Source organism: Neoarthrinium moseri, assembly GCF_022829205.1.
Source record: "Neoarthrinium moseri strain CBS 164.80 chromosome Unknown scaffold52_Wmoseri_CBS_16480, whole genome shotgun sequence".
NCBI classification, from domain to species: domain Eukaryota; kingdom Fungi; phylum Ascomycota; class Sordariomycetes; order Amphisphaeriales; family Apiosporaceae; genus Neoarthrinium; species Neoarthrinium moseri.
Window position 1 is genome coordinate 159,956 of NW_026055166.1, and position 17,550 is coordinate 177,505.

The window sequence follows — 17,550 nt, forward strand, 5'->3', positions numbered from 1 at the left end:
CCTACAGCCGTCACGTTCGAAATCAACAATAGGATCAGCCACCATGGAGCAAGACACCCCTGTGCAGAGCATGAACGGGGCCGCTGTATCTGCGTCGAAATCTACTACCTGGCTTGGCCGTCAGGGAGCTGCTGCCTTTGACCTGCGGAGTCAGTAACTGCAGTCCGGACATGTCGTCAGTGACCTTACTGACGTATGCCCACAGGCGACACTCAGACAACGCCAACACTGGAGATGCTGAGAGCTATCGAAGTCACGACTCTAGACGATGATGTATATCATGAAGACCGCACGACTATAGATCTCGAGGACCACATAGCGGCGTTGACAGGAAAGGAAGCCGCTCTCTTTGTCGTCTCTGGGAGCATGGGCAACCAATTGGCCCTCCGATCCTTACTTACACAGCCACCACATGGTGTGCTCTGTGATCATCGTTCCCACGTCAACAGATATGAAGCGGGAGGGTAAGGGATGCTTCTTCAAAACCATGGCCCATGTCGACTAACTTTCTCCAGTGTTGCATCGCTTTCTGGCGCCATGGTCGAGGCAGTAGTCCCCAAGAATGGCGTACACTTGACTTTGGAGGATGTCAAGGAGAACGTGTGCCTTGGCGATGATGTCCACGTCTGCCCCACCAAAGTCATTAGCTTAGAGAACACCCTGGCTGGTATGATCATGCCACTTGACGAAGTCAAGAGGATATCTGCTTTTGCGAGGGAAAACAACATAAAGATGCACCTAGACGGTGCCCGCCTGTGGGAGGTTGCGTCTTCTGGCGGCGGTTCACTGGATAGTTTCGCCGCCTGCTTCGACACGGTGAACCTGTGCTTCTCGAAAGGTCTTGGCGCCCCAATTGGCTCCATCATTGTTGGCTCTAAAGACGTGATCAAACACGCTCGGTGGATGCGGAAAGCAATTGGTGGAGGACTTCGTCAATCCGGCGTTGTCACGGCCGCTGCCAGGGTCGGCGTCGATACCACCTTTGGGAAGGGCCCGAACGGCGAGGGCGGGCTCTTGAAGACCTCACACGCCATGGCGAAGCGTGTTGAGAAGATCTGGACAGATCTCGGGGGCAAGATGCTGTACCCGGTTCACACCAACATGCTCTGGCTCGATTTAGAATCCATGAACTGCAGTGGCAGCAGATTGAACGCGCTAGGAGCCGAGCAGGGGCTGAAGCTGTCAGGAAACCGCATCATCACCCATTACCAGGTGGGCGAGGAGGCTATTCAGCGCTTGACTAATGTCTTCCAGAAGGTGGCAGAGGAAAAGACAAATGGCCACGATCTCAAGCGGAAGGGCGATGACATGGAGAGCGGCATCTACAAAAAGTGAAGATAGGACGAACATAGTGCACGGCAGGAATAGATAGAAGCTTGATGTATATAATACTGGCTATGCAAGAGATCAAAGGCAGGATCACTTTAGAATACGACTGCGCATCCCTCGACTTCGTGGCCTTTGCATAAAATGTACACCGAGGCACGAATTATCTCCTATTCATATCAGCTGGTTTGACGTAATTCAATCGAATGCTAGCAGTCCATTGGTCTCCTTGATCAAACGCAAGACAATCCTAGCAATATTTCACAAAGTAGTGTGGGACAATTGCCAGAGAAGGCTTCTACTTTAAGTGACTCCGGAGACCACGAGGGGTGGGAGGCGAAGTTCGCTGCAAATCGTAAGGTCTTCAATCGTTAAGATCTTTGTAGTGCGCGGCCCAAGAAAATTGATTACTAGTCCAAGTTTCAGCTTTCAGTCGAGAGGATGACTAGTGTCATGAGAACCAGTTTCATTTGATTCGCTCTGTTTATACTATCTTAACCTGATATATGTCATGGACGCACTACACCTGTGACGTCTGAAATAACCCTGAACGCCTATGCTAATCGCCATAGATATGCTTGTAACTTTTACCGGTAAATATTGTATGCACCATGGTTGCCCTGCTCACAACATGGCGCCTCTATACACTACATGTGAAGGCGACGCTACGAAGCATCAACCCAGAACGCCAAAGATCCAGGCATCGTGTGCTCATTTCGGGCGCAGCAAGGGGTGTGCCTCCGTATTCAACACATATTCGTCGAGGCTGATCAGGTCCGGTGACGAAAATATCAGCCAGAAGTATTTGAGAGTCTCTGAAAACCAGAAACTCTCCATGGAGTCTAGCTTTTGGGTTTCCCCGGTGACGGTAACATCACTGATAGCCGAAGCGGCGAGCTCGGTTTCCGTCGCATTCTTGATGGACTGGAACATTCTCCACGCTATTTCCTGGTATTCCTCCTTGCCTGTCATGCGATACATCAGGAAGATGCTCTCGATAGCTTCAGGCCGGAGCAGATAACGAGGATCTCGGGCGTTTCTGAAGCCTTTCCTGAGCTTAGGGTCGCCTTGTTCCCTCCAGACCTCCTCATTCCAAGGGCAAGGCTCAAGGCTAGGACAGCGCAAGAGACCGTATATCTCTGGCATGATACCAGTAGGGAAAGAGTCGTATACCCAGGCACAGCCCTTGGCGATCTTTTCACCAATCGTTACGTGGTCTGGAATGTCAAATAGCTTGCCACCAAGCCCATACATGCCGCCAACGAAGCAGGACAGGTGTTGACCTTCAGTCTTAAGTAGGGGTTCATCTGCAGCATCTACAGTGACGTCGCCTGTGAAGAGAATATCGTCCTGGTTCGGCGTCATTGGACGGTACAGAAGATGTTTGGTCACTGTATCCATGGCACCACGATACATGCTCTCATACATGGGCACACCCCCGGTGATAGCAAACATCTTCGGCAAATACTCGTACAAAGAATCAGCCAATGCGCCAAGCGTGAAGTCGCTCTCATAGGATAGGTCTAGAGACTGCATATTGGCGAATGTGGGCCACATACCGCGCAGCCTCGTGGTATTCTGTGTCCTCTGCAAGAACTGTGAGACCCTGTCGATTGCGTCGTAGTACTTGTCATCCCCCGTAAGCTGTGCCAAGCGGGTGAACTCAACACCAGAGGAGGTGACAGATGCAGAAGGCTCGTGGCTGCCGGGTTGGATTGTGCCATCTATAGCCTTCTGAAAATCCAACCAGAATGGCGGCATGCGATTGGGGGTGTCGAAACCGGCGTAAAGCAAGTCTCCTATCTCGATGGCCTTTTTGAGCAGCGCGGGCTCTTTACTCAGGTCGTACGCGCTTAGCAGGCCGCCAAGATGCCGGATCGTCGTTTCGAAAAAGTTGATAGCTGTTTCTTTTGTTTCCCACTTGATCGTTACAGCGGCGGCGACAGCGAGGTAGAACTCTTCTTTAAGGCCCATCATCCATAACGTATCCAACGCATCAATGACTGTGGCAGCCCAGCCGCCGAAGGTGTCCTTGCCCTTCCCGGAGACGGGCTCCAACTCATCATATAACCATGCATAAGTCTTATAACTATTCCAGCTCTTTAGAAAGGTATCTTTAACGACGGACCGTCGGTCTGCTAGAGTCGCCTGTCTGGTCTTGTTTGGTGTCGGTGCGGAGGCAAAATCGAATTGTACCTTGGGCATTTTGCGAAATGGTCCCTTGGGCACAGGGGTTATTTGCGAAACGGGATGTCTCTGAGGCAGCGCCGACCAGTCGTAGGTGCCGGTGACATATTCGAAGCTATAGAGCGGTTCCTGGTTTCGAGGGAGGTAGACGACAAGGGCGTAGAAGATAAAGATGCCACCGAGCACTGACAAAAGTCGTGTCGGTCGCTGGAACAGGGCCACCATAGTCGGTCGTATAGTTCGCTGGAGGTAGAACAGTCGAGGCTCTTGACGAATATGGAAGAAGAGAGCTGTGCCAGTTGGTCCCCTCACGTTGTCACAAGCCAGGCTTGCCCGGGGACGGCTGCTGCAGAGGCAGAGGACACTGTTGATCCGACTGCCAACAACAGTCTGGTCCACCACAGCTTGAAACAGCCGTGGTTACTGTGTCTGAGACTGACTTGGCCGGATGGGCCACTCATGGGACCCCTGCCCAGCGGGTGGCGCTCATTCGCGGGCGCTAGCATTAATCTCCCCTTGCACCAACTCAAATCCAACAACAGCGCCCATGATTGGCTCCCTCGTCCCAATATAATGGTAAATCCAATGGCGGGCGCTAAATACTGTGCAGGAACTGTGTTGGTTGTAATGGAGAGTGGCACAGCAGGTATGACATTTCGGCTCTTTACTATGTGTTAACCACCGCCGCAGAGTTAGTCACGAAGAAATACAAATATGTTATTACCGCTCGACATACCCTTCTCTGGCTTTGTCAATATTTTAGCGGCCGCGACAATCTCTATGCTATATGGAGACGGTAAATAGTATGACCTGAAAGCACGCCGTCTCCCACAACGACGCACTATGAACGGAGTTGCTGTCAATCGCCTAGTTGATGCGCATCATGTGCTCACATCCCAAGCAATCTTCTAATGCAACGTCTGTGCCGCGGATTTCACGGATTGACTGATGCAATCCATCATCAAGCAGATGTCACACGATTTATCGTTGTGTTTCTTCCTTGTACTCAGGTATTTGGCTGTTGTATCATTAAAGCAACCGAATGGCCCATGTTCAGGCATACCAACGACCATCTACTGGCTCTTGGACGTTATCTTCTTCTACTCCAAAACTCAGATGCGCCACAGATTGCGGAAAGTTCTCATATCTCGCGCACCATTCAATTCCCATTTCCACTTCACCCCACTTAATCCGACTCTGGGATATCAACAGACGTTGCTGATCTTCGGACAGCGGTAGAACAAAAAGATCGTCGCTACTGTCGCGCCGGAGCAACTCGCTGCCATCTTGGTTGAAACTTCGCTCCAAGTCCGTGACGCTTTCCGTTTGATCGGAAGGACACACAACCGTTGCGGGCCCACTATTCTCTGTCGCAAATCTCACCTCTCTCTTGTTAACATAGTCGCCCTTGTGACTTTTGACAGCCTGGTGGTATTTCGTTTGGTTTCGATCACTGGGCTCGCTGATTTTCGAAACTGTCGAAACATGGCATGCCGCTGAGATGGCGGCGGAATCACTTCCCACCACTGTCGTATTGCCTTCCATGCGAAATAAGCCTATAACGATTGGAGCTAGAATGATCACAGTGAAGACTACAATACAAGATAGGATGGCGGCTTCTGAATAACCAAATGCGATGGCCATATCTGGCTTCAAAGCATCATCATGAACTGCATGGAAAGTATTCGGGTTGAAGTAGTCTTTGACCATATTAACAATTTACCTGAGCCAGCATTAACAGAGACATACCTCCTTCAGTAATGATGATGTAAAATGCGTTGGACAAGATCCAGTGCAAGATTATGCTTCCCAGTATAAGCGAGATGCTATACCTATAAGGCAATTGCAGGCGGTACGTTGCGTATTGTTGTCCCCTAGTTTCGTCAGATAAGCACACGCCTTGCTTTCTTCATATCTATGCCGCATAGCTCACTTTGGTTTGGTGACCCTCAGTCCACTGTATCCGGTGCTCATTAGCGCCCACTCCTTCCCCATCCGCATTCTTGTGAACAGGTTGTTGTACAAGAGATAGCAGAAAGAGAGGATAAGTTGGGGGCTACTCACAAGCAGAACTCCGGAAAGAAGACTGCCTGCTACATTACGAGAGACTATTGGGTTTGTATCGCTTTGAACGAGAGTAGTCTGACTGAAGAGAGCAAACCCATCAGCCACTATCGGACAAATGCCTCTCAATTCAGACTCACTCTAGACGGCCTGTTCCAGTCACCACGACTAACCCGAACATTGCAATGGACAAGAAGATGAAAAAGATAGCATAGGTAGTCAGCCAAGACAACTTGGGCAACGAAGCACCAGCAATGATGCGCCTGGTGCAAAGTACGGCCCACGATGGAGAAAGTCTTCGGTAGCAATCGTTACCTGATAGGTTCCCCCTCGGTTATCAGTTTGAAAGATAGTGCTGTTAAACAGAAGGTGAATTGGTATGGAGCTCAAGAAGAAGACAGTCCAAGAATAGGTCTTGAACCTCGATACTTGAAATGCGTTACGCCATGACGGAACTCCAATGTCAAGCCACGAGCCCCGGCTGTGAGCTTCAATCACTTCATCTCTTGTAGGAGCATTCAGGATTTGCATGAAGAAGTTGGAAGAAGCCAGAATTGCGGTAGAGAGAATGTTGAGTAGCAAGTGCAATGCCAGGTTCAAGCGACTTGCACTTCCGGTGCCACATCGGCCTGAGTAGAACATCAGTGTTTTGTTGAGGCCACCAGCCTTGACGGATGCCACGATAACCAGTGGGATAAAGAATGCGGCAACCACGGCCATGAAAACAGTATTAAAAATAGTAGCATGTCGCCAATCGATTGTGTTTATTTGTGAGCGAAGTCGCTTCCACGCTGAGCACCTGTTTTGAAGCAGTTCACGATGCATGGTGCGGCAATGAAACAGTAGGGAAAGGAACTCATCGAATGATAGTGATCCCTGCCCGCAATTGTTTCCTTCGTATTCTCCATTCGTAAGACCCAGAGTTAGGCGGGTTTTATGGCTCAGATCGGCTTCTTGAGATTTTCACTTATCTGTGAAGGTTTGGGTCACGTTCAGCTACCTTTCGGCCCCCATTCGGTCACAATACGGTGGCCTATATGTACTTTGCCCTCAATTGGCGACTACAGCATGGATCTGCGCCTCAAAGCTCATCCTTCCCAAAGGACAAATATAGTCTATAAGCTATCATCGCATCTGACTGGTCTCGATTTGCAGGGGACAGTAGCGAAACGGCTGACTGTTCCAGGCAACTTTCAATGGGCATAGCCATATGATCTTCGCATAACTGTCAGATTAGCTGACTGAGAATGCCAAATTGCCAAAGAGGTGGTTTTGATGGATCACTGTTTTCGGTGTTGCGGGACACGCAACCATTTTGTAGCTCGGATGGTTTACCTAAGACGCCATGATATGTTTGTGATCGTCTTTACTTATTGAGAAAATTTCATCTTCTTCTGCATTCTACTGCTGCAATCAATACCACAGATCCTCATCCTCCCACTACTGGCGGTTGCTTGGAGTCAAACTGAGCTCTGAATAGTATGGCAATCTCGGTAGCAACCACATTCACGTAGAAATGAAGCCCGGAAGTTCAAAATGTTGAATGAGGCGTCTTAGTCCAAATTCGAATCCAATTGGCAATAGCTTGGTATGTATGCATCGAACACTGCGCTGGCATCAGCCTAAGTCAACATATTGAGAAACCCATGAGACCTCGAGCCGCACGGCTTGTGGGAGTAAATGCGTAAGTTCACAGGCCCGTTTACATTGCACTAGTGGGGGCTGGTACTACAGGTGCGTTTTTGGCAAAGTATACGAACACCTGGTTCCCATAAGAGCACAAGCCCATCCTTTGTCTAGAGCAACGAAACAATATGCGCTGCCCAAGTCACGGCGATAGAAGAGCACTCGATCCTGTCGTCGTATGATCGGGATTAGTACGAAGATCCTTGACGAAAATATTGATTTGCACCATGTTAGACATAATCGGACCTTTCGGTGCGGCTAGGCATGCCAAGTAACGCCGCTGACCGCCTAGGAAGCACTACAGTCTTGATTTCCAACATCATCAACCCTGGGACTCGCCATGTCCCCCGCCTCTCGGCCTGCCTCGCCTACTGTCTCTGGGGTTCAGACTTGGGGAAGTCGCTGCTGCACTCTCGGTGACGTCACCCTTGGGCGAGCGTCTGTCCAAAGGCCGTTGGGGCGTTGAAAAGGTCTCCAACTCTCCAAAATGCGGGGAAGCTGCAAGCCACAGCGGCACGAACGGCCGGGCGAGGTTCCATTCCCGTGGGATCTATCTCAAGACCATCGAAGTTTCTCACGTTTATCGCCGTGAATCACCATGATCGTGTATCTTCCAAGGCTCGTCGAGCAAAACAGGTCAGGCCATGATGCTTCAGGCCAAAAAGCACCGTAATTTTTGGGCGGGAATGGAGGTCGTAGCTGGGGGGTTTTGTCAGATCTGCAAGGTCGACATTCAGCTCAGCTGCATTTCTCTAGCGGCCCCGGTCAGTTCGCGATCACGGCACCACCGCGCGCTACCCATGTGGGCATGCAGGTGCAGATTCCAAGGTTCTGCTAGGCAGGCAGATCCCGTCAGGACTTACGTATATTACATGTAAGAATGGCCTTGCCTGACTTTCAGCTCACCTCCTAAAGTTGTGACATGCTTACTCTTCCCTGTGTTCCTTACTCATCGTAATGCTCATTGCGTTGAGGTTGTGGATGAGGTAGCTTAATATACACGACACTATCTCAACTTGATTTCTACGTGCCCTGGCCCTTTCTTTCTGATTCAGATCTCACATCCGACAAGTCGGGGAAGCATTTTGAACCCGCTGCAGAGATGCTGCATACTCCGGTATGGGCAATTGCGGCCCTAGTCCCATTGGCATCTATTGTACATGGGCTGTATACCAATGGCTCGGTCATCGCACCCTGCGATTCACCTTTATATTGTCAAGGTGACATTCTGAAACAAATCGAGCTCGCACAGCCGTTTTCCGACTCGAAGACATTTGTAGACCTGTAAGTTGTTTGACTCCTTAAACTGGGGCCTGCTGACAAGGCACAGGCCTACCATCCGCCCTCTGGACGAAGTTATTGCTGCGTTCAACAACCTGTCAAAGCCGTTGAGTAACAATACAGAGCTGAATGACTTCCTCACAACATACTTTGGGCAAGCTGGTTCAGAGCTGACTGCTGTTCCCACGGACCAATTGACAACCGACGCCGCTTTCCTGAATAAGACGGAGGATAGTGTTATCAAGCAGTTCACACAAAAAGTTATCGACATTTGGCCGGATCTCACGAGAGAGTATGTCGGAGCTGGAAACTGCTCAGGTTGCGTCGACAGTTTCATTCCACTAAATCGCACTTTCGTCGTTGCAGGAGGAAGGTTCAGAGAGCCTTACTACTGGGACTCATTCTGGATCTTGCAAGGACTTCTGAGGACCGGAGGCAGTTTCACCGAGATCTCGAAGAACATCATTGAGAACTTTCTGGACCTTGTCGATCAATTCGGCTTCGTACCTAACGGCGCCCGGTTGTACTATCTCAATCGGTCCCAGCCTCCGCTTCTGGCGCAAATGGTGAAGACCTACGTGGAGTATACGAACGACACCAGTATCCTGGAGCGAGCCGTACCTCTTCTGATCAAAGAGCATGACTTCTGGGTGCAGAATAGAAGCATTGCAATCACTTCCGGTGATAAAACTTACACGCTCAACCAGTGAGTTGCTCCTGGAAGTATACTCTGTTCTTATACTGAGAAGTTTGTAGCTATGGCGTGCAGAATAATCAGCCTCGCCCCGAGTCTTTCCGGGAAGATTACATCACAGCCAACAACAAGTCATACTACGCGACCTCGGGTATTATCTACCCTGAAACGAAACCACTCAATGACTCAGAAAAGGCCACATTATATGCCAACTTGGCTACTGGTGCAGAGTCCGGGTGGGATTATAGTTCGCGCTGGCTGTCGAACCCCAGCGATGCAGCAGACGATGTGTACTTCCCTTTACGTTCTTTGAACACCATTAACATCGTCAGCGTCGATCTGAACTCGATTCTGTATGGGAACGAGATCACTATAGCTGAGTATCTTGAGACAAGCGGCAACGACACTGGCGCTGCATCCTTCCGGGAACAAGCAAAGTCACGGTCTGAGGCGATGTATGCGTTGATGTGGAACGAGGACTACAGTAGCTACTTTGACTACAACATGACGTCTGGGTCACAGAGCTTGTATGTCCCCGTAGACTCGGATACGACGGCTGCCCAAAAGGCCGGCGCGCCAGAAGGCTATCAGATTGCCTTCCACGTTGGTCAATTCTATCCTTTCTGGCTCGGCGCAGCGCCTTCACAGCTGAAGAACAACCCTCTGGCAGTCAAAATCGCCTACCAAAGAGTCGCAGACCTGCTCACAGAGAAGGCCGGTGCCATTGCAGCGACGAGCTTCCAGACGGGCCAACAATGGGACCAGCCTAACGTGTGGCCGCCACTGATGCATATACTTATGCAAGGGCTGCTCGAAACGCCACCAACTTTTGGGGAGGAAGACCCTTATTGGATCGAGACACAAGATCTAGCCTTGAGACTCGGGCAACGATATCTCGACAGCACGTTTTGCACATGGCGTGCGACTGGAGGTTCAACAGACGATGAGCCCCAGCTTCAAGGCTTCAACTCTTCTGACGTTGGCATCATGTTTGAGAAGTACGGAGATAATTCTACCAACGCTGTTGGCGGCGGAGGCGAGTATGAGGTAGTCGAAGGCTTCGGCTGGACTAATGGCGTGCTGATCTGGGTCGTTGATACCTTCAACACCAAGCTTCAGAGACCAGACTGTGGGAACATTACTGCGGCGAATCTGAATGAAAGGAGGGATGTGAAGCCGAGGGCCGTGGAGCTGCATGCATCTGATTCAAGATGGGTCAAGAAATTTGGGAGACGCTCCGAGATGATGTAATTTTTGCGAGCGAAGTATCTACGAAGTCGAGGATTGATATCTCGCCAGTAACATGATTGACGGTGACTTGAAGTGTTGGGATGTCTGCAGTGAGTTTTGTTTTGTTTTGCGCCAAAAAAGCATCGCAGCTTATTCGATTGGAGACGCTTTCTGAAACATGAGGAATTGGCTTACAGCAAAAACATGTATGTCCATGCCAGAGTGATTATAACGACACCGAGTCCATGCCAACGCCTTTTCTCCACATGCCAGGTATAGCGAATGAGAATCCCCTGAGCCAATAAGCTGGGGTGGGGGGCCTTGGCGGATTGGGCTGTCGCTACTGATCTCCCTAACGGGAAAGGCAACTGCGCTTGGCAGCCAGTCCACCAGCTCCTCTCCAGGCAGTTCTTGACTCATGCTATTTCCGTCAAACTGGCAAGTGCTGGCTTCCCAGCGCGAGGCTAGGCAGAACAGCTCCATTCGAGGCGGTGTCGGGACGGGCACCTGATCTCGCGTGTCTATCGTGTTGGCGGATCCCTGTCGCTCCAGGCAGAACAGCCCCGGCGACCTTGAAGATCGCGGTTGGTGGCGCTTTCAGCTCCTAAACCTCGTTACTGTTAGCAAATAAGCTAGTACAGCCCAAGACCGCAAACCCCAGGCCAAGCTGCTGAGCCAGGAGTCAAGAACGTATAAAAATACAACTCATTTCCACAGCAGATGTGAGACTGGCCACAGATTCCCTTGCCTCACGTTTCATGATCTCTTTGCCTCTGTAATTCCTACCATATCCCGAAACCCAATTGCCTCTGACAAAAGCAATCGAGTGCCCTGAACACGCATTTTCCCTTCCCAGAATCCGGACCTGGCAACACCTCATCCAACAGCAGCTATGGCGGCAACAGAACTACCAAAGCTCCCGGTTCCTCACAATGAGCTTGCGAGCTTCATTGCAAAGAATCCTCAAACGCCTGTGGAGGAGTTGATAGGTCCGTACCGCAAGTATGAGGCTAAGCTCCGTCATCTGTACGCCCAGGACCGGAACAATGCCATTCTTGACGATCCTCACCTCAATGTCTTGCCACTCTTCACCAAGGATACCCCGGATATCAAGACTCGTGCCCGAGATCTTGATTCAGAATCTGCAGAGGAGAAGGAAAAGTATATCATGTCTCTCCCGGAGGATAAGCGTCGAGCAAATGGGTCGCCTGCTGTCGTGGAGTCTCTGAAGGAATTCCGACACAACTTTAGCGTCTTCTCAGAGTCTTCGCTGGTAGACATGGATTGGAGCAATGTCGTGGCTGCTGGTTCATCCGCGGTTAACTGTCTCTTACCCGTGCCTGCGGAATACAAGAAGTCCAAGAGAGCTCTGCGCTCATACTGTGAGCTACTTGCGACCTCCAGATATAGCGTGTCACTAACGTGATCAGATCATGAGATATTTGCTCCGGCTTCTGACATTGACCTCTTTCTGTACGGGCTTGACGAGCAACAGGCAATCGAGAAGATCAAGCAGATCGAGGCCAACGTGCGGGATGCAATTCTATCCGAGACCACGGTCGTTCGCACCAAAAATGCAATCACCATCTGTAAGAGGACTGACCAACCCAAGGATCGGCCTCATTCCAGCTAACATACATGTCAGGCAGCCAATATCCAACGCGGCACATCCAGGTTAGAACAAATGCCCACGAGCTTGCTTCTCTTGCTAACCCAATTCAAGATTGTGTTGCGAGTCTACAAGAACGTGTCCGAAATCCTGACTGGATTCGACATTGACTGTTCCGGTGCTGCTTACGATGGGACCCAGGTCTACTGTACGCCAAGGGCACTGGCGGCCTATATCACTCAAGTCAACCCCATCGACCTGAGCCGCAGAAGTCCTTCATATGAAAACCGCCTGTCAAAGTACAGCCATCGCAATTTTGAAGTCTATTGGTCTGAGCTCGATCGCTCAAGAGTTGATCCCACCATCTTTGAGCGCAGTTTTGGAAGAACTCTGGGCCTTGCGCGTCTACTTGTCTTGGAGCGGTTGCCGACCACCAATGCTCGAGAAGAGTACCTCAAAAAGCGCAGGGAAGAGCGTGGCCGCCCGGAGCTTAGCTTCACGTATCATTACAAGCTTCACGGGAATATCAAGGATGACCACGAAGATGAAGTTGCTGACTGGGTCAACGAAGACGAAGTCTCAAACTACCACACTTTCTCTGTTCCATACGGCGAGAGGTTCAACGCCAAGAAAATCGAGAAGCTGTGTTATACCAAGGATCTGTGTAAGATTACCAGCCATTAGGCTGCCCCAGCCCATTCCGTTGTCCATTCAGAGCTTTGTCTGAAACTGACATCTGTTGTAGTGCTCAACGCCGAATGGAACCAGAACGATGATCGCGAGGTTTACCTTCACAGGCATCCAGCGTTCTTCGGTCGTGTGGAGGACATCATCACAGACTGTTGTGGCTTTTGTCCCAAGCCGGTGACCGATGAAGAAATTGAGATTGCCGAGAAAGAGAGTGAGATATACGTATCCGGCAATGTTTCCTTCCGGATTGACGACCCCGGACGCCAGGTAACACATGTTCCGAAACGCTTTAATTTTCCCAGCTGACGATCTATAGCAAATTGGCTCCTTCAACCCTCTCACTGATGACGATTGGACTGAAATGGTAGGTTTCACTGGTGAACTTGAATCGAATTTTTCTGACAATGAAATCAGGCGTACGTCGGCAATACAGCACGGCTGTGCCAAGCGATCGTTGACAAAGATCTGGAACATGTTCAGGACTGGCTGTCACAAGAGGGCGCAGACCCTAATCAGAGGGATTATACGGGCAGAACGCCTTTACATCTTGCTGTCATCAGTTCTACACCAGAGATTGTGCAGTGTTTGGTGGACCATGGAGCAAGACTCGTTGCCCGTTTGGCTGATGGTAGAACTGCACTTCATCTTGCAGCTGCCAGAGGCAGCGTAGAAATGGTGAAGATTCTTCTTGAAAAGAGTTCCGCCAACGAGGAGGAGGAAGAAGACAAGCAAGACAAGCGCCGAAAAGCTCGTGCTGCTGAGAAGGCCGCATTGAAGAAAGCCGGTGGCGACGCGGAAACAGATGAAGACTCAGAAGATTCGGACGGCGAATGGATTGCTGATGATGAATCTGAGGATGGAGTCCAGTCTGTTGTAACGGGCTCATTCGTCAAAGTCCCTGAGAACGACGGAAAGAACACTTCAGAGGACGTGGTGCTTGATGACAACGAATCAGATCCAGACTTCTACAATGTGGATGTTGTCGCTTGGGATTCACACTGCAGTGCTCTGCATCTTGCAATCCTCGGTGGCCATACAGAGGTTGTCGAACTCCTGTCGCAAGAGTTCGCCGCGGATATTTTGATGCCGGTCAAGTCGGAACCCCAGAAAGCCATCTTGACCTTGGTGCTTGCTTTGGCACTGCCAATGGACAAAGCTGTCAGTATGGCCGAGTTGCTGCTGGCTCTCGGTGCGACCTCTTCTCAAGCAGATGCCGACAGTATTACCGCTTTCCATCGCTATGTTCAGAATGGAAACCACAAACTTGTCGAGACCTTGTGGGAAAATGATAAGATGGGGCTCAAGACAGCGATCAATCATGTCGCTGTGAACGGTAGCACTTGGAACCCCTGTGCAACAACGCCTCTTATGACGGCAATCGACAAAGCGGACCCGATCTTGGTACTTCGACTACTTGAGGCAGGTGCCAATCCCCAGATCGACTTCGAGTCGTGGCTGAAAGGCGCCAAGATCTCCTTCGAGAGTAGCTTGAGTGATTACGAGAGCAATCAGAAGAAGTTCAGGTCATCGACTGAGCAGCCTCTCATCATCGCAATCCAATCTACCCATCCTGCTAGCGCCTTGAAGCTTCTGGAGAAGGGTGCCGATCCTAACGTTATTACCAAGGGGAGCCATGACTTGATCCATAACGAGTGGTCACGACGATATAACAAAGGACATGCTGCGATTGATGTAGTTCGAAACTGTATCAAAGCATTGAAAAAATACAAGGGTGAGAAGACGAGGTTCAGCAATCCACTGAGCGCCCAATCCTGGCGCTCAGAGCAACTCTATGAGGCGCCAAAGCTGCCAGAGACTTTAACCTCTTTCGCGCAGAAGTTCCAAGAGGGTACCTACCAGCAGTGGGTAGTTTCAGCCGACGTGAATTCCAAAGTCAAGTCCTTCAATCGGGAGGTGGAAGTGTTCAACAAGGAACGTGAGGAGCTTACCAGTGCCAAGGGTCTCAATGAGAAGAAGGAAGCTATCGCCGACTTGATAGTACAGCTTGAGGAGGTTGAGAAGGCTCTGATAGAGAAAGGTGCTCTGACTTTCGCCCAACAGTATCCTGAGATACAGGCTCCTCCAGAATCGAACAGCTCATCAAACGGCGATGCAGCGTCTCACGAGTACCAATATGATTTTAACTTCAGGGGTACCACAGACGTCACCGAGACCCGGAAAGCCGCATACATTGAGCTGTGAGTCCTTTTGTCGTGAAATTGTAAGCGAGAACATCCAAAGCTGACAGCACCACAGATTCGAGGCAGCATGGAACGGTGACCTCGAGAAAATAAAATCACTCACGTTGTCATCTTGGGGCACAGATGCCTCCGAAGCTCCATTGAAGTTGGCAGTCAACGACCCAGCTGGCAACACTCCATTCTCATTGGCCTTCCTTAGAGGCCACCTTGACGTTGCGAAGGGTGTCCTTGAAATTATACAAGCCCAATGGGCGCCTCCAGAAGAGAAGAAAGCACGCTACCGAATGGCGGGCGATGACAACGACAACGATGAAGATTCTTGTGAGGATTCGGAAGCTGATAGTGACGACGAAACCCCTGGCATCCATAAGGAGATCCTGGATAACAAGGTCACCATTGATAACATTGGGGAGGTATCGATGCAAGTCAAGAGCGATGTATTGGCAAAAAGCTTTTTGTACAGGCTCGTGCCGACTTTTGTCATGGTCGATGGTAAAGCCGAGGAACCAAGTGGTCACAGTAATCTGCTTCAGTTTGCCATCGACAAGAACGACAGAGACCGCTTCGACTTCATCGTCAACACCGACATCTACTTCACGAGCAACAAACCGGACTCCATGGAAGAAGACGAGTCTGCCAAGTTTTATGCCTTTCCAGAAAGCGAGTTCGAGCGCGCTGTCAAAGCTGGTCGCACAGAAATGCTGTCAGATATCATCAAACGGGCCGGTGCCGGAATTCCCTTGGAGCACCTCGTCAAGAAGAGCGGCGTGGAGATGAAAACCAAACCCCGTTACTATCAAGGACTCACTGTCTACGGTAAGAAGCGATCTGATTGGGCCAACGCTGGTCGTAACCTGATGGTAAAGGCCACCGGGACCCATGTACCACCGCTGCTTACGGCTGCCATCAATGGATCCCTCGCTTCTGTGGAATGGTTCCTGAGTGACACTCCGACGAGGCAATATCTCGAGTTCGGAAAGTCCAAAGTGGCAAAGGAGGACCCACGTTTGAAGCATCTGGTTCAGTCTCCTGGAGGATTTGATAGGGCCATCAACAAATGGCTGGGCCTCCAAAGTAAGTTCGCTGAACGCTATGTTGGCTACACATACTAAATTCAATGTAGACGATCTAGTCATCCACTGCGCTGTGATGGGCCCTCTCGGCGACGAGACGAATCGTCTCCTTGCATACCTAATCAAGGTCTGCCCTTCTTCCCTCGAGACAAAGTCGGAGCAAGGCTTTACGCCATTGTTCCTGGCATGTTTGCTTGGGCGTGTTCAATTTGCCAAGACGCTGATTGACGCTGGCGCGAATCAATGTGTCAAGGATACTGATTACAAGAACATAGTCCATGCGGCTCTTACCAATCTCGGCGCTCCGCTTGACAAGCTTCGGGAGCTCCTGAACCTTCTTGATCCCGAACTCAGGTCGCATCTCTTCGTTCAACGGAGCCACCTTGGATCGGGCGGTGAAACGCCCTTACACATGTGGCTCACCACGGCGAATCCGTCGCCGAATGATCGTTACAACTATAGCTGGCAGCGAGATCAGCCTGAGAACGAAGACAACGTCAAGATGCTTCAGTTGCTCCTCGAGTTCTCCAAGGGACAGGAGCTTGGCATAATGAACGGTGCGGGAGATACCGTACTTCACAGCGCTGTGCTTCACCAGCTGCCAAAGCACATGAAAGTTATCCTGGAGCAGGACCCCAAGCTTCTGTATCGCGAGAACTCTGTCGGCCGGACCCCCGTCGAGATTGCTTACGACCGCTACCTCAGCCTCCAGGTGCGGTCACCCGAGGATGTCGCGATTAATGCGAACACGGGTCGAAATCACATGTCCTGCGCAAGTTGGGAGCCTGAGCGATTCCTCGACTTCAACAAGAAGGACGGCAGCAAGCCTACCACCAGAAAGGAGCTTGTATGGCAGGCTGCGCAGGAGCACCTTGCCAAGTTCCCCGGCAAGCGCCGACTGGTGAGCCTCAATGAGGCGAACGACGTCGCCAAACGCCTCGGCGAGAGCTACGCCTGGCAGAGATACCGTACCAAGAAGATATCTACGGATCAAAATGATGATGATGTGCAGGAGCAAGGCAAAGAGGAGAAGGAGACTGATTTCGTGGCCAGTCAGTATTCGTCGGCGAGGTACCAGGCCTGGAAGCAGGAGGAATGAATCAAGGATCAAAACCTGGCTGCCACTGCGGATTGTCCTGCGCACAGTTGTTCCAAGATTGAGTTTCATATGTCTGGGGTTATGATTTACGCCGTCTTCATGTCACTATTGCTGTTGATCCTCTGGTGGAAAGGTCATGTTTGCTTGGCTTGCTAGTTTACCCTGTGCATCTGAGAATCAGTCGTGTCATTTGCTGTTTTCAGAACATTGGCAATTACTCTATCATGAAATAAACAAACATGATGCGATCTCACTTTAGCTCGAGAGTCCCCTGTCTAGAATAACCAAGAACATAATGATTGCGCATAGGTTTCGAGCCTCAGTAGATGAGTAGGCAAGACTCGAGCTCTTCTTTTCATCGCGGCGTCTGTATATCTAAGTCCTACTCCGCATCACGCCATTGGACGCTG

The 17,550-nt window shown here is 50.6% G+C and overlaps 5 protein-coding genes across 5 annotated transcripts; 3 read left to right on the forward strand and 2 right to left on the reverse strand.

Moving 5' to 3' along the window:
- Positions 1-43: 43 nt before the first annotated feature.
- JN550_010304 (uncharacterized protein) lies at positions 44-1,335 on the forward strand (the record flags this gene model as incomplete). The annotated part of the gene is made up of 3 exons (XM_049308543.1): positions 44-149; positions 206-464; positions 516-1,335. The coding sequence occupies 3 exons, from the start codon at positions 44-46 to the stop codon at positions 1,333-1,335; spliced, it is 1,185 nt and encodes a 394-aa protein (XP_049167733.1).
- A 702-nt stretch (positions 1,336-2,037) lies between these two features.
- JN550_010305 (uncharacterized protein) lies at positions 2,038-3,738 on the reverse strand (the record flags this gene model as incomplete). Its single annotated transcript, XM_049308544.1, has 1 exon — positions 2,038-3,738. The coding sequence occupies one exon, from the start codon at positions 3,736-3,738 to the stop codon at positions 2,038-2,040; it is 1,701 nt and encodes a 566-aa protein (XP_049167734.1).
- Positions 3,739-4,566: 828 nt separating this feature from the next.
- Positions 4,567-5,223, reverse strand: JN550_010306 (uncharacterized protein; the record flags this gene model as incomplete). Its single annotated transcript, XM_049308545.1, has 1 exon — positions 4,567-5,223. The coding sequence occupies one exon, from the start codon at positions 5,221-5,223 to the stop codon at positions 4,567-4,569; it is 657 nt and encodes a 218-aa protein (XP_049167735.1).
- Positions 5,224-8,365: 3,142 nt separating this feature from the next.
- JN550_010307 (uncharacterized protein) lies at positions 8,366-10,489 on the forward strand (the record flags this gene model as incomplete). The annotated part of the gene is made up of 3 exons (XM_049308547.1): positions 8,366-8,547; positions 8,594-9,250; positions 9,301-10,489. The coding sequence occupies 3 exons, from the start codon at positions 8,366-8,368 to the stop codon at positions 10,487-10,489; spliced, it is 2,028 nt and encodes a 675-aa protein (XP_049167736.1).
- An 871-nt stretch (positions 10,490-11,360) lies between these two features.
- Positions 11,361-17,140, forward strand: JN550_010308 (uncharacterized protein; the record flags this gene model as incomplete). The annotated part of the gene is made up of 9 exons (XM_049308548.1): positions 11,361-11,850; positions 11,899-12,057; positions 12,114-12,142; positions 12,192-12,741; positions 12,823-13,034; positions 13,084-13,131; positions 13,182-14,965; positions 15,024-16,042; positions 16,092-17,140. The coding sequence occupies 9 exons, from the start codon at positions 11,361-11,363 to the stop codon at positions 17,138-17,140; spliced, it is 5,340 nt and encodes a 1,779-aa protein (XP_049167737.1).
- Between the last annotated feature and the right edge of the window lie 410 nt (positions 17,141-17,550).